Source organism: Lactuca virosa, chromosome 1, assembly GCF_052849685.1.
Source record: "Lactuca virosa cultivar CGN04683 chromosome 1, Lactuca_virosa_CGN04683_v6, whole genome shotgun sequence".
Lineage (NCBI taxonomy): Eukaryota > Viridiplantae > Streptophyta > Magnoliopsida > Asterales > Asteraceae > Lactuca > Lactuca virosa.
In genome coordinates this window covers 317,263,939-317,290,394 of record NC_136426.1, presented here as the reverse complement: position 1 = coordinate 317,290,394, position 26,456 = coordinate 317,263,939, and the positions used below count along the sequence as shown (strand labels likewise).

The 26,456-nt window shown below is 32.1% G+C and overlaps 1 protein-coding gene and 1 long non-coding RNA gene across 6 annotated transcripts; one reads left to right on the top strand and one right to left on the bottom strand.

Moving 5' to 3' along the window:
* Positions 1-4,413: 4,413 nt before the first annotated feature.
* On the top strand, positions 4,414-21,719 carry LOC145168106 (lysine-specific demethylase JMJ26-like). Of its 5 annotated transcripts, none has more exons than XM_079087205.1 (14): positions 4,417-4,635; positions 4,712-4,803; positions 5,589-6,854; positions 6,939-7,060; positions 7,148-7,241; positions 7,328-7,460; positions 7,560-7,623; positions 7,767-8,472; positions 8,554-8,883; positions 9,039-9,410; positions 9,497-9,569; positions 9,652-9,737; positions 21,171-21,290; positions 21,425-21,719. In XM_079087205.1, exons 3-14 carry the CDS (start codon positions 5,589-5,591, stop codon positions 21,515-21,517), a joined length of 3,459 nt encoding a protein of 1,152 aa, XP_078943331.1. In that variant the 5' UTR covers positions 4,417-4,635; positions 4,712-4,803; the 3' UTR covers positions 21,518-21,719. The 5 variants fall into 5 exon arrangements, with proteins under 5 accessions (XP_078943332.1, XP_078943331.1, XP_078943330.1 ...); XM_079087204.1 differs by having other exon boundaries at positions 5,584-6,854; XM_079087201.1 differs by lacking the exon at positions 4,712-4,803.
* Positions 18,990-26,109, bottom strand: LOC145168162 (uncharacterized). Its single transcript, XR_013741740.1, has 2 exons — positions 25,898-26,109; positions 18,990-19,217 (listed from the first exon to the last, which is right to left on the bottom strand). It is a non-coding gene; the product is annotated as an uncharacterized LOC145168162 (long non-coding RNA).
* Positions 26,110-26,456: the final 347 nt, after the last annotated feature.

Below are 26,456 nucleotides of genomic sequence, written 5' to 3'. Positions count from 1 at the left end.
GTCGGTTAGGGTTTACCCCGATGGTTTGGACGCGTTGCAGACTCAGCGAGTTGATGAGACAACTTGACGAGTTGAAAGGGTTTTACTCGTCTTTGGATTCAGAGTAAACTCGACGAGTTGATGGGACAACTTGACGAGTAGGTGGGGTTTTCCTGGTCTTCTGGACACTGCATGGACTCGACGAGTTAGCTAGCAACTCGGCGAGTTGACTAGGGTTTTCGTGATGTACTGAGTTATGGGATACACGACGAGTTCATGAGCTGTACTCGGCGAGTCGGGTCAACATGGGCTGTTGACTCGAGTGTTGACTTTTGTTGACTTTAGGGTTTGGTCAAGACAGGGATTATGAGGACCATGGAGGGGTAAAATGGTCTTTTACCCATCCCAAGAGTTATAGAGAGGAAATAGCTCAGTTTATTTAGAGTTGTGATTTAAGTGCTAATTGGAGATAATCATCGTATGTGTTAGGCGGAGGCTAGATTGGTGATTCGTGTATGAGGTTTATTGGCTTGCTTACGAGGTGAATCTTCTCACCATACTTACCTAGAGTGGTAACCTTTGTGTGACCGGAGGGTCTTATGTGCTTATATTGTGTATTGTGAAATCCTGCATTATATCTTTGTGATTTATGCTGAGTATTATACTGAGTTACTGAGTTAGGACCGAAGGGTCCACCCGAGTTGTGGGACCGGAGGGTCCTACTGAGACACATTGACCGGAGGGTCTTATTCAAGCATAGCCATGAGAGGCTAATGAGTTATGTGTGGTATTTTGGGGAACTCACTAAGCTTCGTGCTTACCGTGTTATGTGATGTGTTTCAGGTATTTCTTAGGATCGCGGGAAGGCGCCGACTTGATTGTACACACGAGATGGAATTATATTTTCGGAGGATCCTGGATTTTATTCAACAATTATGAAAATGTGTTTTCGATAATTTGACAATTGGGGATTTTTGTGAAATGTGTTGATGAGATTTATGTGATTTAAAAATGAAAATTTTGTCTGAAAATTTACGGTGTTACACTTTTTAACCAAAATAACTTCAAAAAACACTTTTTAAGCCAAACACTTTTTAACTTATTGACTTATTGACTTTTTCACCATAAAAGCTAATCCAAACACTGTTAAAAAAACTCCTTTTACTACCGCTATAAGTCAATAAACACTTTTATCTAAAAGTACTCCCAAACACCCCCTATATAAGTATATATATTAAACGCAAGGTATTTTGAACAAAATCTCGCATTAGCTTAGTGGAAAAGGCACCGGACAGATAAGCCAAAAGTCTACATTTCGATCATTCATAATTATGCTCCCTTGCTTTCAATTTATTGATGAAGATAACATGCTAACATGACCTGCCATGCCAAGAAAAGTCCCACTCAACGTCTACATGACCATCGGTTTTACATACAAAATGTCACAAATGAAAAGAATCTAAAAATTTCAAACTTTAATGAACCAAAAACTCGTTTTAAAGTAAACTGAAAATTATTGCCAAATTTAAAGCCTTTTATGACATTATCTTTTATTTTTAAAACTCGACATATGGTGCAAATTCTGTTGTTTACATAAAAAAATATGATTTAATGCGTGAATGTGTTAACTGTTTATTAAAAAAAAGACAAAACTGCAAAAAATGGTCCATGTGGTATGCATTTTTTTATGAGGTTTAGTCGACTTTTTTGGTTTCGTGGTCATTTTGAGATAGTTTCGTTGCGGATTTGGTCCCTCAGTAAACTGAAATGACTGTAATACCCTTGAGGTATTTATTTTCTATTTTTCTTTCATTTTTAATATCTAACAATTATTTATGTATTTAACCAATTAAAAAAATAAGTAGGGTTATCTCTCTCTCTCTCTCTCTCTCTCTCTCTCTCTCAAGAAAGCCTGACTTTCTCTCTCTACATTCCCCAACTTAAATGATGGAAACTAATCAGTTATTGATAATCTTCTAAATGGCTAAGTCAACATCATCTTCCATTTCCTATACAATCAAGAAACCTTGTAGTTATAACCGATTTATTGTATTTCTTGCCTTGCTTTGTTGTCTTGCCTATGTTAATGGTGATGTGGGTGAAACTGAAAAGATATTGTTCTTCCAATCTTCTATTCAAAACTAAATTGTTTACCTAACTAACTCAAAGAAAACAACCCATGTAGTTTCACCGATGTAATGTTTCTTGTAAAAACTCGACTATTTCATCTATAGATCTGAGCAATATTGATTTAAGCGCTAATTATTGTCTGGTTTCTTCCAGCTTTTGACTCGTCCGAGTCTTGAGTCATTTGTAGCTAAGAACTATGTAACCTCACTGGTACACTTTTATGGGGGTCGAGATCTCATTGTAGTAAACTTCGTAGTTCTAAAGATCTGGGTGTAAAGCGAATCGCCTGTTCTGTTTCAGATGTTTAATCGTTGTTGGGTTATCCGAACACAAAATTCATTGCTCTGTTGGATAAGCGACTCACAATTCCGACTCTCCTATCCCAGCCAATTCCGGAGAAGCATTTCATTTGTTGCTATTTAAAGGAGACCAGAGACGATTTTTGGGGGTTTATGAGATTCTTTTGGTTTTGAGTAACCATTTTGTGAACCAGAGGGATAAGAGGAAGAGAAGATTTGGAGGATGAATCGGAAGCCTACTTATGGAGAGAGAGAGAGAGAGAGAGAGAGAGAGAGGCCCACTTATTTTTTGATTGTTTAAATTCATAAATAATCGTTAGATTTTAAAAAATGAAAGAAATGAAAATAAATATCCCAAGGGTATTACAACCATTTCAGTTTACTGAGGGACCAAATCCGCAACGAAACTAGCTTAAAAGGACCACGAAACCTAAAATGTCAAGGTTTAAACTAAACCTCAGAAAAAAGTACATACCACAAACACCATTTTTGCAGTTTTTTCTATAATAATAATAATAATAATAATAATAATAATAATAATAATAATAATAATAATAATGCAGGCCAGTGGGAAGGAGAAAAAATGCTAGTAATATGGGCTGGAAAGTAGGGATGAGCATTTGGACCGGCGAACCGGCCGGAACCGGTATCGAAACCGGAATCGGACAGAACCGATGAGCCCGAGACTGAGACGATATTCTTGTGGATTTTTGGAACTGGGAACCGATCATTGGAACCGGCCTAAAACCGGGAACCGAACCAGACCGACTTAAATATAACCCATGTCTGTTGAACTTCCAATAGTTCTTGGAGACCTCAAAAAAACGATCGGGCCATAATACAAGACAGAAAAAAAACATGGACTGCATAAACTAAACATATCTCACAAATGTGTTCTTCAAGCATTGATTGAAAAAGATACATACTAAAGATGTTAGGATGTTAGAAGACAAATAAAGAGACTTGAGTAACATTTTGCTTTATTTTATGTAGCAATCTTAACAATTGTTAAATAAGAAACTATAATAAATTGCTAAATTGTACAATCAACCAAAAACATATTGTTTCCTAATGATGGTACAAAAATGAAACACACTAAATAACTAAAAATCAAATGACCACTAAGTGGCATTGGTAACATAAAGAAGTTATTTTTTATTTATTTTACTTAATCGCCAATTTGTCACATAAAGATTAATATGTAATACTGCAGACCTTGAATTTCTCTTCTGCAATGGCCTGTTCATGCACACCATTTTATTAAAAAAAAACTAATTAAAGCGGATGTTATAATTATATATGTAATAAAAGCAACTATGTAAAATTGTAAATGTATTAAACTAATAATTTCAGAAATGATGAATGTAATGATATGTTGCTATTTCTCGAGGACCGGTTTCAACATTGAAGACCCGATAAGAACCGAAACCGGTAGAACCGGCAGTCTGGTTCGGTTCCTCCTATCCCAGCCGATTTCGGAGAAGCATTTCATTTGCTTCCATTTAAAGGAGATCGTGGACGATTTTTTGGGGGTTTATTGAGATTCTTTTGGTTTTGAGTAACCATTTTGTGAACCAGAGGGAGGGATAGGAGGAAGAGAAGATTTGGAGGATGAATAGGAAGCCTCCTTATGTGTGTGTGTGTGTGAGAGATAGAGAGAGCCACTTATTTTTTGATTGTTTAAATACATAAATAATTGTTAGATTTTAAAAAATGAAAGAAAAATAGAAAATAAATACCCCAAAGATATTACAGTCATTTCAGTTTACTGAGGGACCAAATCCGCAACGAAACTAACCGGAAAAGGACTACAAAACCAAAAATATGGACTAAACCTCAGAAAAAATACATATCACAATCAACAATTTTACGGTTTTTTCTTAAAAAATAAAAAATAAAAATAATAATAATGGTGCAGGCCGGTCAGGGGGAAGGAGAAAAAATGCTAGTAATATGGGTTGGAAAGGGCGGACTCTACCATCATCAATATGGATTTCCCCTCTATGTATATATATCTCTCTCAATAAATACAAAGATTACGACGAGAGAATTGGTTCTCTCTCTCTCTCTCCATGTGAGTTTCGTTTTTCATTTTTGACCTAACGCCTACCCCTTTTCCCAACAATCCCCTCTTCCAGACATCCGATCGCACAATTGTTTCTTCTATTGATGATTTTCCTTTTTTCGTGATTTCGATCGCTCAATACTACTGGATTTTACGAATTCGGTGAGTGAATTTCATGGTTATTGTTTTAAGATTCGTCTAGCTAGAATTTGGTTTTCCTTTTTGTTATGTTTTCCAGATTATACTTAAATAAACGCGAGGAATTTTGTTCACGCATTCGGTTAGACAACACGTATAGGTGAAGAATCTGGAATTAATTGGACGGAGAAGGTGAGTGCAGGCTGAATTAGTATTGAAATTTTAGTGATTGAACGTACGAGTTGGGAGATCGTGTGTGAATTTATGTACATTGGAGCTAATGGATTTGTTGACTCGGGAAGTTGACTCGGGTCAACCATCATATTTTTAGGTTTAAAGCTCCTTCTCTGCGATTGCGTTTTCTATCATTCTTTGGAATGTGCTCTTTTTGTTCTTCTTTAGTTTGTAGTTGACCATTTTTTCTTGAGGCATTTCTTTCTGAAAGAAATCAAGAATCGAGAAACCACACCTAGAGTGATAATTTTGCTGGGCTTTCTCTTGAGAAGTTCATGATCCAGCTGACATTGATCAGAAACTAACTCGAAGACAATATTACCCGAAGCTTACACAAATTCATTACTGTTCATTCATAAACACACACACACACACATTGACTTTTGTATCCATATCAAATGAGATCACGAATCATGGCTCTTAGTCTTATGTGCTAAAGTAGTATTATACATCACATTGTTAATGAAGTTTTCTATAAAATATCAATTCATGGCTCTAGCAGAGCTCAAAACAGCCACAAGGTGTCTGTCCCTGCTCAGATTTAGCGTGAAGGGTCAGTCAATATATTGTATCTCTAGGCCCAAAGATATATTTTCTTGTTTTCTTATTCCCATGGGGTCCCTTTGTCTGATGATGCATGCGTTCAAAATTGATAGGGTTTTTCATTCATATGTTGGGTTAACCAGTGCTAAAGGTCCTGTTTTTCTAAATGGATCTCTATTATTTATTTGTTGGCAGTGAAGATGGAGACACAGACACTGATTCAAAAGGAAAATCAAGCAAGTAGATTTTCTGGTAAAGAAATGAATACAGGACAAAAAGCCTCAACCAGTGTTCTTAGGCGTGGAACAAAGAGAAAGGATCCACAGTTTGCGAGTTATAAGAGAAGGGGTGACCGGAAATTATTTTTAAAGAAAATGGCAGAAAATCCTAACCAGAAAGAAATGTTCACTACAGAAACTAACTACTCTAGTTATGAGATGATCAGGGCAAAGCACAACAGTTGTGGCAACATACGTTTTTCTAGTGATCCTGAAGAGAAAGACCCAAATTTGCAAACCAAGGAGGTCTTAACACCAAAAAGTAATAATCCAGTCAAGACAATGGAAATTCCTGGAGTTGAAGGCTTGTATGAGATACCAAAACGCTCAATAAGCAAGAAAATGGAGGTGGATGTTGAAAATGATGTCAGTGACTCTGATGAGGATTATAATGAGGAAGAAGAAGAAGATGATGACGATGATGACTCCACTCTGATTTCATCACTAAGGAGATCAAACCCTTCAAAATGTAAAAGAAATCAGACTAAAGATTGCAGAGCTTCAAATGAGAAACCAACCTTCAAGAAAATCAAAGATGATTCAAACTATCTGATTTCATCACTAAGGAGATCAAACCCTTCAAAATGTAAAAGAAATCAGGCTAACGATTGCAGAGCTTCAACTGAAAAACCAACCTCCAAGAAAATCAAAGATGATTCAAACAAGAAAGAAAGGTCCAATGAAAAGCAGGAGGAAAAGGAAGAGGAAATCATGGACACCAAACAAAATGATGTTAACAATACCCCACATCATGAACGAGTAATGAGAAATCGTCGTGCTGCTTCTTCTAGAAACAAAATTTTTGAAAATGGTTTTTTCTTTGGGGTGTGGGAAGATGAAGAAGATGATATAGTAGTAAAAGAAGAAGAAGAAGATGATGATTTTGGTGATGACGATGATGATGATTATGTTGTTGATGATGAGGGTAATGAAGATGAAAATGTAATGTTGACACCAACACAGCATCATGAACTGAAAGATGTCAAGACAAAAGAAACTTTAAAAAAAGTGAAATTAGAAAATGATATTGATTTCATTGAAGACAAAAAACAGATGTCTTTTGTGAAATCTACTCCTAGTAAAAGCAGTAGTTCTAGTGATACAATAACAAAAAGAAGAATGAGGGACACTGAAGATTGTAGTTCTGCTTCATCAGATCGCATTACAACCACTGCTGACAACATCAAGGTATAAATACTCTCTTTGATTCTTGCTATAAACACATTTGGTATGTTTTTTTTTCCTTATATTCATCTATAATCTACCAAACAGGAGCAGAGAAAAGGAAAGGAACAGTTGAAATGTCATCAATGTAAGAGAAATGATAGAAAGTATGTTGTTCCATGCACCAAATGTTGTGAAACATTATACTGTATTCAGTGCATCAAACAATGGTAACTCCCCTTTTTTAAGTGTTAATCATTATTTTTGTGGTCCTAATGTTGAATAGAGTTTTTCAATGGGTTTATTTTTCTTGACAGGTATCCTGATTTGTCAGAAGAAGAGGTTGCAGAATTATGCCCTTTTTGTCGTGGAAACTGCAACTGCAACTTGTGCTTACACTCAAATATTAAGGTTTGATCTGTCTTCTGCAAATGGAAAAATGTCATTAGAAGATCATCTTTTAACCATCTTTTTTATTACACTTCCCAAAACAACAGATGCCAAACATGGATCTCACAGATGATGAGAAGATTGAGCATCTTCACTATCTAATTAACTCACTCCTCCCATTTCTGAAACAAATTCGTGAAGAGCAAATGGAGGAGATAACCATGGAAGCTTTTGTTCAAGGTTTTTTATTTGAAAGCAAATGGAGGAAATAACCTGTGCTCATTTCCATTTCACTAAAAGCTTATATAATTAAGTTAAGATGATTCTTTTGATTTGCAGGGGTATCAGAGTCTTCAATTTCAGTAGAGCAGACAAGCTGTCTAAATGAAGAACGTGTCTATTGGTAATCATCTGTTAAATATTCTTTTTATGATGGAATAGGATGACTATGAAATGGATTTTATTATATATATGACATGTGAATATAATATACTTTATGCATTGTTAACTCATATAACTAATTAAACTTTTATTTCAATGGAACAGCAACCACTGTTCAACATCAATCACTGATTTTCATCGAAGCTGTCCAAAATGCTTATACGAGCTATGTCTTAACTGCTGTCACGAGATACGAAACAACAATCTTGTTGGTCAAAGAAAAGTTGACTTTGGGTACACTGATAAGGGTTTTGATTATATTCACGGGGGTGAACCTCTACAGGTTTCCTTCCATGAAAATTTACCAACTACCGAATCTAATTCCATGATTAAATGGGCAGCAGAAGATAATGGGAATATAATTTGTCCTCCAAAAGAATTGGGTGGATGCAATGAGAGTATGTTACAGCTCAAACGGATCTTACCAAAGGATTGGATTTCAAATTTAGAAGCAAAAGCAAAGCTTATATTGAACAAATTCAGAAACAACCAACAAAATATCGTATCAAATACAAATTCTCTTATGTTTCGTGCTGATTTATATATGAAAGCAGCCAACAGAAGAGAATCAGATGATAACTACTTATATTGTCCTGCTTTTCAACAAGGCCTTAAGGGTGAAGAGCTGATTCGATTTCGTTACCATTGGGGTAAAGGTGAACCAATAATTGTGAAGAAAGTGTTGGAACAGACACCTGGTTTAAGCTGGGAGCCATTGGTGATGTGGCGTGCATTATGTGAACATGTGGATCCAAATGTCAGTTCCAAGATGTCACAAGTGAAGGCTATAGATTGCTTAGCTGGTTGTGAGGTAATTTTGGCTTATTATAATGTTTGAAGAAAATTGCATGATGAGAGTCCTAAGTTGTTGTAATTTAAATTAACATAACAGGTTGAAATCAGTACTAGGAGATTTTTCAAGGGTTATACAGAAGGAAGGCAATATGTGAATTCATGGCCAGAAATGCTAAAGCTGAAGGATTGGCCCCCATCTGATAAGTTTGAAGACCTTTTGCCACGTCATTGTGATGAATTCATAAGCATGTTGCCTTTCCAAGTATATACTGATCCAAGAGCAGGTTTTCTGAATCTTGCTGTGAAATTACCACCAGGGGTATTAAAACCTGATTTGGGTCCAAAGACATATATTGCATATGGAATGCTTCAAGAACTTGGAAGAGGGGATTCTGTTACTAAGCTTCATTGTGATATGTCAGATGCTGTATGTATCATCCATCTCTTTTCTTACTTCTTACTTCTTACTTCTTACTTTCTCTTTCATTTTTTATTTATTTTTATAACTAAAGAATTCTTTATTCTATTCCTACATTGTATGGCAAGCAAAGTGTAATAAATGATTCCGTTATTACATTGTAGGTGAATATTTTGACACACACAGCTGAAGTATCAATAAGTGATGCTCAAAAGCTTGCAATTAAAGAGTTAAAGAAAAGACACTGGTACCAGAATATAAGAGAGAACACCATGACAGTTTCTGAACATTCTTCAAATGAGGAAGAAGACTCTAATGAAATTCTCATAAGCACAAATGAAGTGAATCAACCTAGTGGAGTTCCACTGGATAAAACCTCTCCAAAAGAAGATGATGAGAAAGAAGAAGAAGAAGAAGAAGAAACAGGTAGTGCTCTCTGGGACATCTTTCGAAGACAAGACGTCCCAAAGTTACATGAATATTTATTGAAGTACTCAAAAGAATTTCGGCATACATATTGTTGTCCTGTTGATCAGGTACATCTACTTTCAATTTTCTATTTGTTATTTATTATTTTTTTTTTTCTGTAATTCTTCAATTGTTTGACAACTAACATTTGTAGGTTTATCACCCGATTCATGATCAAACATTTTACTTGACAATGGAGCATAAAAGGAGGCTAAAACAGGAATATGGTTGGTATTTTGCCTATTTTAATTCTCATATATACATGCCCATAAACTGCAACTCATAAATGAAATGATTGTCACTTTTTAGGCATAGAGCCCTGGACGTTTGAACAAAGGCTAGGAGAGGCAGTTTTTATTCCTGCCGGGTGTCCACACCAAGTGCGAAATCTCAAGGTAAATCCACTCCCTTCCCCTCTCTCTCTCTCTCACACACACACACACACATTAGAATCTTTTGTCATTGTTTGTGCCGAATGTGAATGCTTTTTAGCATAAGGGATGTAGTGCCGCTATGAAAGTATGTGTAAAACCCTAAGCCCATTAGTTATAGGCTAGCCCAATAACCTTTTGATCAACCTAAAACCACGGTGAAAGGTGTTTCTAGCCCACAACATAGGGCCTATTAAGGAGTTCATAATTCTTAAGGTCGGACGGTGGATTGTTACAAACTTAAGGCTAGTAACCTCTTTATGGTTCAACTTGAAACTAATGTGAAAGTTATTAGGAGCCCACAACTTATTAAGACTTATAAGGGCTTACAAGTCTTACTTATGGTTCATGTGAGACGAGTAATGACAAACTCCTCTACTTAAACTATGTCAAGCCCATACTTATAATCAACACTTACAAGTCTTACTTATGGTTCATGTGATACCATTTTCTAATACGATACCATTTTGTAAGGCTTTGTGCTTTGATACCATTTTCTAACACACACAACATGTAAAGATTTTCTAACACACACAACATGTAAAGTAGCAGATGACCCAATAGCCTTTGGATCAACTTTAAACCATGGTGAAAGTTATAGATAGCCCACAACTTAAAGCTTATAAGGGACTTATAGTTCTTACTTTCTACCCATGTGGGACAAGTTATTACAATTAATACATCATGATCCACAAAAACTATAGACATGTCGAAACAACAAATTCAATGCCAAGAGTATGTAGGTAAGTAGACATAACGCTATTAAGTCCTCAGAATACGACATACAATTAGGCATTTAGTTGGTTGTTTTTGCAAGTATCCAAAGTCCTCCTTAATGTACATTTAGTGTACAAGTTCATGAAAAAACAAAATCTCTATCCTCTTACAAAGTACTTGATTTTCTCTTGCGAGTTTGCATCGACAATAGAACATTTGCCATTAATGACAAAGTTTAGGTTTGAAAATTGCCATTAATGACAAGGTTTAGGTTTGACACATATCTTGGATATGAAATTACAATGGGTGGAGCATCCACATGAAAGTATTATTTGGTTATCATGAAATTGTAAATGCTATGGAAAGGTAATACTTAATGGGAGGAACCGACTTTCTCTATTAAGTTTTTCTTTCTATTTTAAGGTCGTATTTGGCACGAAAAAGCTAACTTGTTTATTGAGCTTATTGCATTGAAGTGTTTAGTGAAACAACTAAAATAGCTTATAAGCTAGTTTTAGAAAAATAATATTTGAGATAGTTTATTTATAAACTTATGGGTCTTTTCCATAACTTTTCTACCCTTAATTAAATAAATTTAACATTTGTAACATTGTGCTAGTTTTTAATTCAAAAAAAAAAAAATCATAAACGACTTTGAACAATATTTTTGAGAATTCAAATTCAATACCATTAAAAAATGCAGAAACAAAAGACAATTCTGTCATTTTTATCATTTACTAAAAGTGTATATTGAATACATATCGATATAAACTACTCTTAATGGCGTTTATTTTTTACTTTTACGACTATCTTTTTCAAAAAGTTAATTAAAAGTGCCAAACTTTATCATATTTTATGCTCTTCAAGTTTTTTTGAAAAACATTATGTGTTTGCACAATATGCATTCATGTATGATGTTGATTTTTTTCGGGCTTTATTTAAAAAAGAACAAAAAATGTCAAAGTTTATCATTATTTTATGCTCTAAAGTGTGGTATATTGATATATAAAAAAATATATAAAAAATAAGTAAAATTTTTCTTTGAAAATATTGTCTTTTTAACTTTGATTACTAATGAAATAGTGCTTTATTTTTTTTAAACCTCTCTCTCTCTCTCTCTCTATATATATATATATATATATATATATATATATATATATATATATATATATATACACACACACAAACCAATAATGTACTAATTTTTATACACCAAACATAAAAACCATTGTTTAAAAAACTTAAATCTACACATCAAAGTGATGTAATTTAGCTTAATTTTTTTGCCCTATTCTTGATATTGTTTCATAAAGTATAACATTAGTTTTTAATTGTATATTTAAATGTCTTTTTGTCATTTTATGTTTGCGATATATATATATATATATATATATATATATATATATATATATATATATATATATATATATATATCCGTTAGTGTTTACCAAAATGTGTCTCCGGTAAAAATTTGTTTTTCAGCTAGTCTGCCAAATATAGCCAAAGTCAAAGAAAACATCTATATAACTTGTTTGATTAAGTCTTGTTCTCATTAAGTCCATTAAGTAAAAAAGAAACATTGCCTTAGACATCATGAATGTCATTCAAAGAAACAAAGGTGATAAAGAAAGCAAGAGTTTGAATGTTATGACATCCATATAGACTATTTTATGGACTCTTTTGAAACTCCTCACTAGTTAACTTCTTGCTCCCACAAATCAAATGAAAATGTATGGAGATTAACGTAGAAAATGGAAACATATAGAGAAGAATATACAAAGAAAAAGCCATGTTTGTTTATGATATTGATAACACATCCTAAGTGTATATGGAGAAGAATATACAAAGAAAAAGCCATGTTTGTTTATGATATTGATAACACATCCCAAGTGTATCATGGTGACATAAAAGAAGCTCATGAGTGCTATCATGAGTAATGAGTTATCCAAGATAAGGTTTGACATAAGCTCATGAAGAGCGAGTGTACGATGAAACCGCCATTAATGGTGAACAAGGTGGTGTACCGACCGAAGAGTGGTTATTATAATAAAGGATGAGGACGAGGGCATCGATGGGTTCCATGGCAATATGTTGTGGTTATAACATTTAACATCGAAGAAGAAGCAATATGATGTAGAACAAGTTAACAAGTTCATGGACCATGCACACTTTAAATGGGCCTAACTATCAACCCATTAGTTATAGATCCCCCGAGTTTTTCATGGAAACGTGTTGATGGGATGAACATCATGTCATCATCATAGGCAACTAGTTGCCTACATTTAGGGCTTCATAATTTAGCATTTTTGGTTTTTATTAAGGTTTATGATTTTTATTTGTTTTTTTACGGAACACATAATTTCTTCGATTATTGTCGATCACATGATATTTTAAATAATAATATGAATTTTTTCTTTGAATTTTCAAATTTTGCTTATTATCATGTGATAACGCGTGCACACAAAGTGTGCTTTGACTTCCATGTCATGTTCAAAATGATTACTTTGAGACATCATATTCAAATCGCCAAATAACAAGATTGTGGATGCGGCGGAGGAAGTTTGATGAATCTCTAACAACATTACCTCAATCCCATCCATAAAATGGGCTAAATGGAAGGCAACGAAGCCCCTATCCCCTCTTCGAGGGTACTACTTTTGTAAATGACCTCCGACATAGAAAAACTAAAATAAATAAATAAATGAAAAATAGTATTTTGAGCACCGAATGATCTTCGACATATGAAACGTCAAACAATGAAAGCAGATACTAGAAGTTAAATAGGAAGCAAAATCTAGAGACATGCTGATAATAAGAAGAGGTCGAGTAAAATTATAAAACTACGGTGCTGTTTGTTTTTTTGAAGCAAAAATTCATGAAGTCTGCGGACCACCTCTGCAACTCTCTGCAGGAGAACATGTGGACTAAACGGCTGCAGACTATAATAAGAAGCGTGTTTGTTTTTTTAACATCTGCATGCAGTATGCATGCTGATGCAGACGTTAAAAAATTAAAATAAACTGATTTTATTAACCTAAAATAGTTTTTTAATATCGAAAATTTAATAATGTATGACATTTCAACAAGAACTTATGATATTACAGCAAAAAAAATTATATTTAAGCAAAAAATAAAGATATTTTAGCAAAAAATAATGATATTTCATCAAGAAATTATCATTATTCAATATAAAAAAACAAAAAAAAAAATTCAACAAGAATAAACAAAAAAAAAAACAAAAAAAAAATGAAATAAGATTTCTGCAAAATATAATCAAAATTTCAGCAATAAAAAAAAGAAGAGGTTGGAAGAGACAATACAAGTGTTGCGCCAAACAGAACACGCGCAGAAGTTTTTTACTCCGAAGACTTCTAAAAAAACAAATAGTTTGAGCTGTGAGATGAAAAATGTTGCGTGTGTGCTGCGCCGCACAACAATAAAAGGTCTGAAGATGTTTTTTTTACAAAAAACCAAACAACACCTAAGTGATACACGCAACATAAGAAAGCTAATCTCTAAACAAGGAGCCACCTTGATAAATTCCACTCATATGGATCTTATGATAGCAAGAATAGAAATAAGGAGTATGTATATCGTGTATAGCGGTGCAAAATAAGGAGATGGAAAAGGGACTTGTGTATAAGAAGTGAATATGCCACCTTGATAAATTCCACTCATATGGATCTTATGATAGCAAGAATAGAAACAAGGAGTATGTATATCGTGTATAGCGGTGCAAAATAAGGAGATGGAAAAGGGACTTGTGTATAAGAAGTGAATATGGAGACCATACACCTTAATACACTGACATTCGTATGTTAACCACTCCATATTATTATGAGAGATGTAAATCGAAGAAAATCAATGGTAAATGGATGTATGCTTGAGGAGGATATCTGCTTATGAAGCCGATCCACTGCTCTTTTTTTTTTTTTTTTTGAGAATTGTAAAATCTATTTATCACAATTAGACCCGACACTTTGATACATAACATGAACACGACATACGTTTTTTGTGTACGAGTTTTAGAAATTCATGTTTTGTGTCTTCGTGTCGACACAAATTTTGAATTTGTGTTTAGTGTCTTACGAGCGTCAAGGATGAATTTACCTGTTTAAAACGTAGACGCGAATTAAATTCGTGTTGACACGCGACACGTATAGACACAAATTTAATTCGTGTAAATCCGTGTTTGCATGTAACATAGTTAAAACATGTCTATTCGTGTCATGTCACGTGTCATGTGACATAATACAGATTAATTACATACCATGTTCGTATTCGTATTTGCCAAATTTATGTTGTGTAAATTCGTGTCTAACACATGTGTTACACGATTGCAAGTTTAATCACCAATATAACCACTAAATTAAAATAATTTCAACATTTATCACAAAATAATTAACTATTTAATTTCGTGAATTCGAGAAATTGTTTTTTTTTTTCAAAAGAAAATTTATTTTTTCCGCAATAAAAAGTTTCATAAAGTTTTATTTTTTTTAGAAATTGTTCTCTTTATTGATTTTCGTGTCATGTAACATCACGTGAGCTAACTATAGCTACCTAGATCTACATTAGTAAAACTTATTTTTTCTATGTGAAATTAATAAAAATAGAGTAAATTGCAAAATTAGTCCTTGTGGTTTACCAAAAAGTGCGTTTTTTTACACATGGTTAGTCCAAAAATGAAAATATCGTGCAGATCTGGTCTTTCGGAAATTTGAGTGCATTGAAAAGACTATTTTGTCCTAATTTTCTTTTTCATTTTCTTTTATTTATTTAAATATTTTTATAATTAAAAAAAGAAAATAAAACCCCTAATAACCTACCCCGCCCACCTATTTATGTTTTAAAATATAAACCTCTCTCTCTCTCTCTCTCGACCACGTCCGCCGTCGGTCACCTGCTAACCACCGTCAACCATCGCCTCTGTTCAGATCCACCTCAGTCTATATCTATTTTCGTCCACCTCCCTCCAGTTTCATCACCACCTACCTCCATATAAATCCGTCAAGATCCATCGTCGTCTACCACTTCCTTCAAACAAATCTACAAAATCGGTGAACAAACTCTCTTTAGTAAATGACGACGTTAAGTTAGCCCTTCGATCTAAGATCTCGAATAGAGGTGGAGAGGTTCAGATCATAGCGTGTTTCTTTTCCGACAAAGTCGGCGCCAAATAATGCTAGGGTTCTGACATTCGTCAAGTTATAATGCCACTGTCTTCCTCATGTTACAGCCTCAGAGTTCCATATCCAGATCTGGCGACGAATTGGAGTTCTAGATCCGGCGAAGAATCGCTAACGTTCCAGCGGTGGCGGTATTTGTAGATTCGCCGACACCCATCCTTGATGGCGCCGGTGAAGGTGGTTGGAGTAGGTGACGTCTTCGGTAGTTTCCGTCGTTGAGAGTGGTTCCCGACGAGTATGGAGGTAGTTTCCGACAAGAGAGTGTTGGCTGTCGATAGTTGATGACGGTGATACTCTAGCAGGGAAGAGAAGATATAGAGAGAAGGAGTTGGTATCTTAAAAGAGAAAGGGTTGGTGGGGGTTATCAGGAGATTTATTTTTATTTTATTTTAATTATAAAAATATTTAGAGTAAATAAAAGAAAATGAAAAAGGAAATTAGAATGACAAAATAATCTTTTCAAGTGCATTCAAATTTTCGAGGGACCAAATCTGCACGATCTTTTATCTTTTTATTTTTGGAATAATCATGCATAAAAAAATGGTCTCGAACTGTATTTTTTGGTAAAATGTAGTGACTAATTTTGCCATTTACTCATAAAAATATCTTTAAAACTCTTTTCATATGCATAAGTTATTTTTTAGTTAAATAATTAAACATTTATCATCTATTTGAAATGCTTATTAAAAAATTTATGTATGTTTTTTCAAAGTACACATCATATTTCTTCTTTGTGTTTATTTATAAACTATGTAGTTAAACAAATGAAAAGCAATAAGAATGTTATCATTTTAATTTGCATATTTAATAAATTGTGTTAATTACTTAATTCTAAGAAAGAAAATTATGGGTAATTAATTGGAGTCTATTTTCATAATAGTTTTTTTTAATAAAACTTATATAATAACATTTAAAAGATAATGTAAATATAATATTTAATTAAATTTTTTTTCGTATATAGTTATGTTTTTTCTGCATGAATACGTATAATATTAAAAAGAGAATTTTAAATGTAAAAAACTTGTAAATTTAAGTGTTTTGTGTGTGTGAATTTAATTTCATGATAACTTGGAAAACCTGTTATCATAGCTAAAAATATATAATCGAATATTTTTGGCAAATATCGTCGTATTAATTTACTTAAAAGCAGATTTAAGGTAAAACCAAACATTTTTACAAAATATAAGGGCTTTTATGAATAATATTACAAATACGTCTAATCCTTTTGATTCTTCTCTTTTTGGTTCCTATTAAAAAGATGAGTTGCACCTAGAAAATTCTCCAATCTCATAGCGCCAAACAATCAAATTCAATAAAATGGCAAAGATCATATTAGGGGGTAAATAGTACAAAAGACATTAAGTTTATACTAGAATTCTAATTTGATATTTGTGTTTTGTTTGTCTCAAATTTGAAACTGTGTTTTTTTATTTTTTACAATTCTGACATCTTGATCGGTCAACCCGGTTACCTGCTGATGTGGCATGATGACGTGTCAGTTTTGATGACATGGCGTGTTGACGTGTCAAAATTGAATTTTTTCCCCACAAAAGACATTAAGTTTTCACTTTTTTCGATTTTGACACTAAGTTTAATTTTTTCTTTCAGTTTTGACACTGTTTTTTTTTGTTCCAAATCGAACATCATTTTTTCCAATTTTGTTCAATGTTGATCATTTTTCATTTGAAAATGCATAAATATTTTTTTAATACATTTTAAACCGTATAAATATATTTGTTTAATTTAAAAACCATATTTTTGTATAAATACAAGGTTTTTTTTACATTCAAACCATAATTTTATGTATAAATATGTATTAGTTATATAAAAACTGTATTTTATATTAAATACACAACTTTAAAATGAGTTTGGAGGTTTGGATGTGTGTAGTCGATTAAGGCCCAGATATCAAACTTACAACCTGTGAAATTTTTACATCTTATTCGAAGCTTATGGTTAGCTTGGTCCTCATGATATAACTAAAGCATATTTATGCACAACATTATGCTTTGGATGTAAAACAAAAAAAAATAATAAATAAAAAATAAAACCTTGTATTTAAATAAAAATCTGGTTTAAAACAAAAAAGATGTTTTATTTGGAACAAAAAAACAAAGTGTCGAAATTGAAAGATAAAATTAAACTTAGTGTCAAAATGGAAAAAATTGAAAACTTAGTGTCTTTTGTAAAAACAAATTCAATTTTGACATGTTAGCATGTCATATCATCAAAACTGACACGTCATTATGCACGTCAGCAAGGTTGACCGGTCAAGTGGTCAGAATTGTAAAAAATTGGAAAACGCAGTGTCAAATTTAAGACAAAAAAATACAGTATCAAATTAGAATTTTGGTGTAAACTTAGTGTCTTTTGTGCTATTACCCATCATATTATTTCACCCTTAATAATTGGTCTAATAACAACTATATATTTTGTCTGGTAATACATGGTTAAATGACACATGTAATGGGTAACCTCGTACAATAATTATGTTGAAGTAATTTATCCCTATCTAAAACGTTATAGATACCATGATTATTAAAATTGCGATCTTGATCGTAGGATCCTACGATCCTAAGTATGAAAAACGAGTCAGATCGTATTTGGGGTAGGATCGCAGGCAGGATCGTAAGATCGTAGGTAGGATCATAGGATCGAGATCCGATCCTACATTTTCTTGTTTTTTTATTATTTTTATTTTTGCAATGAATTTTTTTACCACTTTTTTCTTTCACCCTTACCAATTTTACCGTTTATCATTTTGTGTTGTGATTTATCACTAATATTTTGAAGTTTTTAAAACTTTTGAACGATGTTTTAAAAGTATAAATTAAAGTTATCTTTTATTTTGTGCAATCTTAGGATCTCGATCCCAATTTTACGATCTCGATCTTGACAACTTTGCTATATACGATATTAGTAAATAAAAATAGGCATTTTCGGTGATATTAAGTATTTCAAAATGAACATGAACAATAGTTCGTTAATTTGAGTCAAAATGAAATAATCGGGACTTTTATGTTAAAAAAAACTTGGGACTAAAGTGTAACTTTTCCGAAAATATTGAAAATATCCTGACAATTTCCCTTATTTATATCCATAATTTTTTTTTAATTTTTATTATTAACTTTACAAAAATATTGGGAATTTAATTTCTAAATTTTTATCTAAATATTTTGTATGATCAAAAATAAAAATCGGTTTTTTAGTTCATGGTTTATTTGCTTCAACCGTCAGTTCAATTGTCGGTCTACATCTACATCTAGTAGTTATGTGCATCGGCTTGCGGGTTGTGTACAATCCAGATAAGTGAAATCCAACTATCAAAGTTCAATAAACTGGTTCAAATAGTTTTTTTTTTTTATCATTTTTATCATATTAGTTCGACCTGATTTTTGAATAAATTGACTGGTTCAATTCGGTTTAGAACTTAGCATAAAACCGATTGTTGTTTAACCGTTCTCGTCCCCACCGGTTCAACCAGACAGTTCAAACCAGTTTTTAAAACATTGCTTCCATCATCGTCTCACACCGCCACCTGCGTTGCAAAATAATCAACCAATTTTGATTTGTTATAAATCATCCAAACAAACAAATATTTATATAAAAAAAAAGAATAAATATAGCCAACCCAAAAAAAATAAACAAAACTGCAAAAATGGTCCCCGTGGTATATCGAAAATTGCCACTTTGGTCCAAAAAAAGTTTGGACTAGCACCAGTGGTCCAAAAGTTTGATTTTGTTGTCACTTTGGTCTAATTTGATTTGAATTTTTTTATAATGACCATTTTGCCCTTTGTATATTCTTTTTTCATTTTTTTCTTACAGAAATAAAAAAACAAAATGAGAACTACCCTCTCTCTCTCTCTACATTTCCGTTTCACAATAATATAATTGCCGAAAATCAAATCGTAATATATCACATCGCCGGAGCTACCATTTTCTTGCTGGAAAATCAAATCATACAACGCCATTCAGACGTCTTTACCCCTTTTCCACTTCAGTTCATTATTCACTACCCACAACAGCCCCAAGCAACCCTCCAACATACTGCCTTACCTCTTCCCTCTTCCCCTCCGATGACCACTGCCGACATAAGCAAAAAGGAAGCAACCGCTAGGCTGCCGGGCAGGGCAGCCTCCTGCCACCGTATACACAAGCACTCTCCTTCCATCGAGTCACCTCCTTCAATATTTTCACCCTCCATTAATCACCTAATCAACAACATCATCACACCCAACAGCCTCAATCGGAAAACTCACATATGAGCTCTTTAAACACCGACTACAGGACCTCGAACCACCACCATTACCACCCATTTATACCTCCACCCTCTAAAAACAAAAAAACAAAGTACAACCCAATTTGGGAAATGGATCATTTGGAAAGAAAACACACTCGAAAATGGAGCACTACGCCTACGTTAATCTGGAGAACATTTCCGAATTCAGTTAGTGTTGAAGAACCCGATCCGACTATGGTTTATAGAGGAAAAGTGGTGGAGCGGAAATAAGGAAGACCATTGGAGTTGAGAATACACTGAATTTGTCTTCTCTCGGTTTTTAATAGTTGCATTCTAGAAACAGACCTCAGACTATCATCGTCGTCGGTGCTAGGGTTAGGTTGTGCGAATGCCACCTCTTCGACATCATCGTCTGTAGCAATCTCTCTCTGTAGTGAATAAACACTCGACAGATCCAAATCGATCTCTGCCTCTATCGACCATTGACACCACCATTGAGATGTTAAAGACAGTGACTTGTGAGCTAATTCGATCTGACTTCGTTTCCAGGGTGGACAGAAGGAAAATGGGAAGGGGAAGGAGGAAGCCGGAGGTGTCTTGGAGTGGTTGAAGTTGTCTTGGAGTCGTCGGAGTAATAGATCCGCCGGTGATACTAGTGGAGATGAGGGAGGCGGCGGTAATACTAGTAGAGAGGAGTTGTGCTGAAGAAGAAATAAGGGTTAGAGAGATATTCTTTTTTATTTTTCTTTTAATCATAAAAAACATTTAAATAAATAAAAAAAATAGAAAAACAAAGTACCAAGGGTAAATCCATCATTTTAAATATTTTTAAAACAAATTGGACCAAAATCGCAACAAAATGAAAACTTTGGACCTGTGGTGCTAGTCAAAACTTTTTTGGACCAAAGTGACAATTTTGAGCAAACCACAGGGACCATTTGTACAGTTTAGTCAAAAAAATATATTATAATCCGATTTCAAATTTCAATTTAAATCATCTAAAAGATAACGTATAGAATCCCTAAAAACCCGTTAGGTGGCGTCCTACCAGTTTCTCAAGATTGACACCTACAATAACTGTACTAGTAGCTTCACACAAACGACAGGTTGTAAACAGAGGCCAGGCACACAAAACTAGGCACCAATTTAGTTTTTCTTTTTTTTATATTTTATAATCCTTCAATTAATTTTTTGTGTGGGTAAAATATTTTATTGTTTTTAAATCGTAATATAACATTTTTGTTACAGTCATGTACGAAAGTCGCCGTGGACTTCGTTTCTCCGGAGAACATACAAGAGTGCATCCGACTAACACAGGAGTTCCGTAAGCTGCCCATTAATCACAAAGCTAGAGAAGACAAACTAGAGGTATACAATATTATTATTATTACTTATGTTATATAAAAGTTTTAATTCTTTTTTATGTGACGTGAAGTCGTGAAACTTTGACAAAGTTTTATTTTTAGTTATAGCATTTTAAAGTATATTTGTTTGTGTTAAAGGTAAAGAAAATGATCCTGCACGCTATGCGTCAAGCCATTGCTGATTTTGAGGAATTAATGACTAGCCAGAAGTCGGAAGTCTTAGTAGGGTAATAAGCCTTTTTAGTAGTAGAAGTAGAACAAATACAGTAAATGTTCTAACAACATACATACTTGGCTTTCTAGACTTTATGCTTCTGATTGTGGTGTTATTGATATCTCGAAATGGCTAGAGCTCGAGGTTATGAATAGAAACTGTAGTTAATAGTAATACAAGTAAATAATAAAGGGTTGCTTTGGATGTATTCAAAATTAATTGCTTTGTGTTTTTTCGAAGTAACATGTTTGTTATCAGACCAAAGAAAATGAAAACAACTCTCCAACTCTAAAAAACACTCACATAGCTACAATTTCATTGTCCAAATGCCATTTTCAATTCCTAACTGTTAATAAACTCGACTTTCGCTTCTAGCAAATCAACTTTCACTTCGTGTTGGACCATTCAATATATTTATTATTTAAACGGGTTGGCTATGTTATAAATAACAATAACTAATATATTTAATTAGACGTATTGAAAATCTCAACGTAATCCATAAATTTCGAGTTGGATTCATGTGCCATCAATTTTTGCTAGCGATAATCCCTATTGCTTCCAAATAACAACAATTTATTTGATAATCTTGTCAAAAATTCTAAATACGTGCGAATACTAACTCTGGCGTATGGCTACAACTTTTTGTTATGCTATTCATAATTTGTTTGAACCCGTTTGTATTAAGCATTGATCATAATTTTAATTAATTAAAAAAAATGATAAAGTGCATCAAATAAATGGTCCACACAAATCTGGTCCATAGCCCATTACGTGGAAGGTTAAATAAAAAAGTACTATCAATATTTTTTACTACGTCCAAGAGAAAATTACAAAAATGGTCCATGTGGTATAGTGTAATAGTGTAATAGGTACATAAAGTCTGACTTCAACAAAATGGTCAAAGTTGGTGCTTGTGTTATTTTGATATTTACATGGATCGTTCCTAAGTTGCTAAATCTAACCACAGAGCTGGTTAAACACAGTGAAATTATATTTTTACCCTTACCTTTTTATTTTTCATATATTTGTTTTTTATTAAAATATCTTATAATTACATAAATGACCCCTCTCGCCCACATCCACCCCACCATCACTTCCGGCTAACATAAAAACATATACACTCTAAATCATACTCTTAAACTATATCTTTGTCTATTACGAAACTTAAACCTTAATCATTCAGAAGAAATGACACATTTGTAAACACTTGATATCTTTTATGATCACATCATCTAGTTATATCTTCAAATCTTCTACTCTAATAAATGAAGGTTTTTATGTCACATGTCACATTCTAATTCAATTTGCCAAATGCCATTTTTTGATTATTTTGAATTAATTTTTTTACATCATTTTAGAAGATTTTTTATTTTATTAAATTACACATAATATTTTAATGTAATAATTACAATAAATATACTAATAATTAGATATCGGTTTCATTAATGGACTTACCTTCTAATTTCAAAATTCATAAATTAAAGCATATTAATTTCTTTTGTTTATTTATTTAAATTTATAATATAAAAAAACATTTCAATTTTAATAATTCATTATTTTTCTTATTTTCTTATAAATTTAAAGTTCTCAAATATTTACATTTTTATATCTAACTTTTTTTTTTAAATTAACTCATGTAATACATGAGTCTTACAACTAGTAAATTAAATATAGTTTAAGATTTCATATTATTTTTAACTACTGTTATAATTAATTTATATAAACTAAATTATTTGAAATTTTTTTAAATTTGATCATAACTATTAATTATCAATAATTATTTTAAAGTTAACCTAGTATATTTTTTAAGTTTATAATTTTTTTTAACTATCATTATTTTTAATTAATTAAAAGCCATTTGTTTTTAAAAACTTATTGTTATAAAAAATAATGTTTGGTCAACGCTTTGCTAATTTGACATTATAATTTAGGTTTTACATTTAACATTATGACGGTTAAATCTCAATATCTAATTTTAATAAATCATTATTTCAAATACCAGTTATTATATTTCAATTATTATATTTCAAGGTAATGAAATATATTTTTTAGTTTTATGTTATTTACAACTATTATTTTTTTATGGTTAATTAAAAACACAAAACTTTTAAAGTTCATTGACATTTTGATTTGTATTTTAAATTTAGTATCATATTTAAATTACAAATTACGTCTTGTATTAATGGTTTCAAATGGATATGATTGAAGTATATATTGATCTCTATTATAGAAGATAGATAAATATTTAATTGATGTTCGAAGTTCACGATCTTTTATTTTTGTTGAAAAAATTAACAAAACAAATAGGTTTACAATTATTGAACATAAACGATGTTCACTTACTCATTGGAACCTAAAACCCAAAATAAAACCTTAAAGAAAATCAAACATGTAAAACAAAAAAAAGCTTGGAACAAACGTTTTTAGTTTGATTTTTGTTTTAAACAAAAAGCAAACCGATCAAACCTTATTCAAGTCTACAACACAACAATGAAAACTTTTACAGAAAAACCTATTTTCAGGTAATCAAACCATTGAATAGGTCAATCTCCCCAAGTGGTGTAGCACGAGTACCATTAAACGAGCCATATCACCTAGGTGGTGTAGAACGAGTTGTGTGATTTAAATCAAGTAAACAACGGTTTGCAAAGTGGCCTAGTATCCTCACAGATTAATGGCCTAAGAGGTTAAACCATACCAGTAAAAACATGTGTCATGTGAGAATTTAGGATGCCAATCGATGGAACAACAAGACCACGAAATGAAATTGAGAAGAAACTGAATTTTGAATTCATGTTCATGTTTGTGTCTAGTAAAAAAAAAACAATGTCATGTCGTGTTTAAAATTCATCACGAAATTTACACAATATAGCATGTCTTTGTTGTGTTTTTGGTATTATGTATGATTAAATATGAATTATATAAATAATGGTTATTTTGTTGCGTTTTTTGTGTTTTAATTGATGCGTTTTCATGTTACTGAAAAAATTGTCATGTTCGTGTTACATAAAACTTTGTCATGTGGTACCGTATCAGACAAAAACACATCACAATTACCTGATTTGACAGACCACACGTTGATGTAAATCAAGTTATAATCATCTTGCGAGAATGCCCAAAAAGCTTAACAAGCTAAAAGGATAAATCATACCTATGACAACCGACATCACACCAAGGCCTAAGCTTGTTCAAATATAGGTAAATTCCAAAACACTAACAATTTAGTGATTATGCCAAAGTCACATCCCCTTAAGTATTCTAGTTTCTACCGGACAAATGATCTTAGACTTGTTAATAATAATAATAAATTATGCAACAAACATTATATGTATTAAAAACTATATAAAGTACATCTTTTAGACCATTTCTAACATGTAACATCATTTTTTGCACAAGGATGGTGCATTGCAAACTTAATTATCTCCAACCTATTTTATATATATATATATATATATATATATATATATATATATATATATATATATATATTAACTTTAACAAAACTTGTGATATATCTTTTTATTACTATAATTCATAAATAATATCATAAGTTTGAAATATAATTAAACTTAAGATACTAATTAGTTTTAGATTAATATACAATGTATTATTATTAAGCAAAAAAAATTACTATTAAAATATAAATATTTAAAATACTAATATATATAAAATATAAATATATGTATATAAACACAATATCAAAATACAAATAATACACATTAAAACATTAAATATGTAAATGAATTATATACTATAAATTTGTATCATTTGGGTAGACAAATAGTGTTAGGGTTCATTTTAAGTGATTAAGATGTAAAATTTTATAATGAATTCAATGATGTTAGGGTTAGTTTTAAGTGGTCGAGATGCGAAATTTCATAACTGCATAACTTGACTTTTTAGGGTTATTTATAATTTTATAATGAATTCAATAGTGTTAAGGTTAGTTTTAAGTGGTTGAGATGCGAAATTTCATAGCGGCTCAACTTGACATTTTTAGGGTTATCTATAATTCTGTAATGAATTCAATAGTGTTAGGGTTAGTTTTAATTGGTTGAGATGCAAAATTTCATAGCCACTTAACTTGACTTTTTTAGGGTTATTTATTATGATGAATATAACAAATAACCCAAAACAAAGATAGAATGAATATGAAAAATTCATATTATTCATGATCTAACTTATTTAAAAATTAAATTCATATTATTCATGATCTAATTTATTTAAAAATTACAACAAGCTAAATCTATTAGATCCAACTATTTCATAGATCTAGTTTTCAAAACCAATACTAACCCAATAACTTTCAATATTAATCTTATAATTCAATATTATCAAAAAGACAATAACTAAACCTCAATAGAAATCAATTGGTCATCAAAAATATAATAACTAACCTTTTTATAGACCCCAAAATAAGAATATTTGGTGCTAATTCTTCCTCCTTTGTTTCAAACGTCAATCCTCAAAAATTCTTGATGACAAACTTCTAGATCTCACGCAGCTCTTCTTTTTCTTCGTTTCCTCTCTCATCTTTTTGGCTATTTTCAAACGTCGACGGTGGTGGGATTGGGATTATTTATAAAGGGAATAGGGGATGAATTTAGGGCTTCCATGATGGATGTTAAGTTTACAGAAATACCCTTTGTTGATTGTGGGCCACGTATCAATGTAGTTCCAGGAAAAGGTGATTCGGTGAAATCCTTTGATTTCGGATTGGATAAGACAACATATTATATAAATTACTATAGTTACATATCTTTGTATTTTAAAAAAAATTTAAAATTTTAATATATATATATATATATATATATATATATATATATATATATATATATAGTAGCTGTCTACCCGCACAATGCGACGGACGACAATAACTTTGTTTTAGTAATTAGTGTTATTTCAATGAATAATTTCTAGACGAAAGTTAAAATTTTCAATAAATAGATTTCTTGC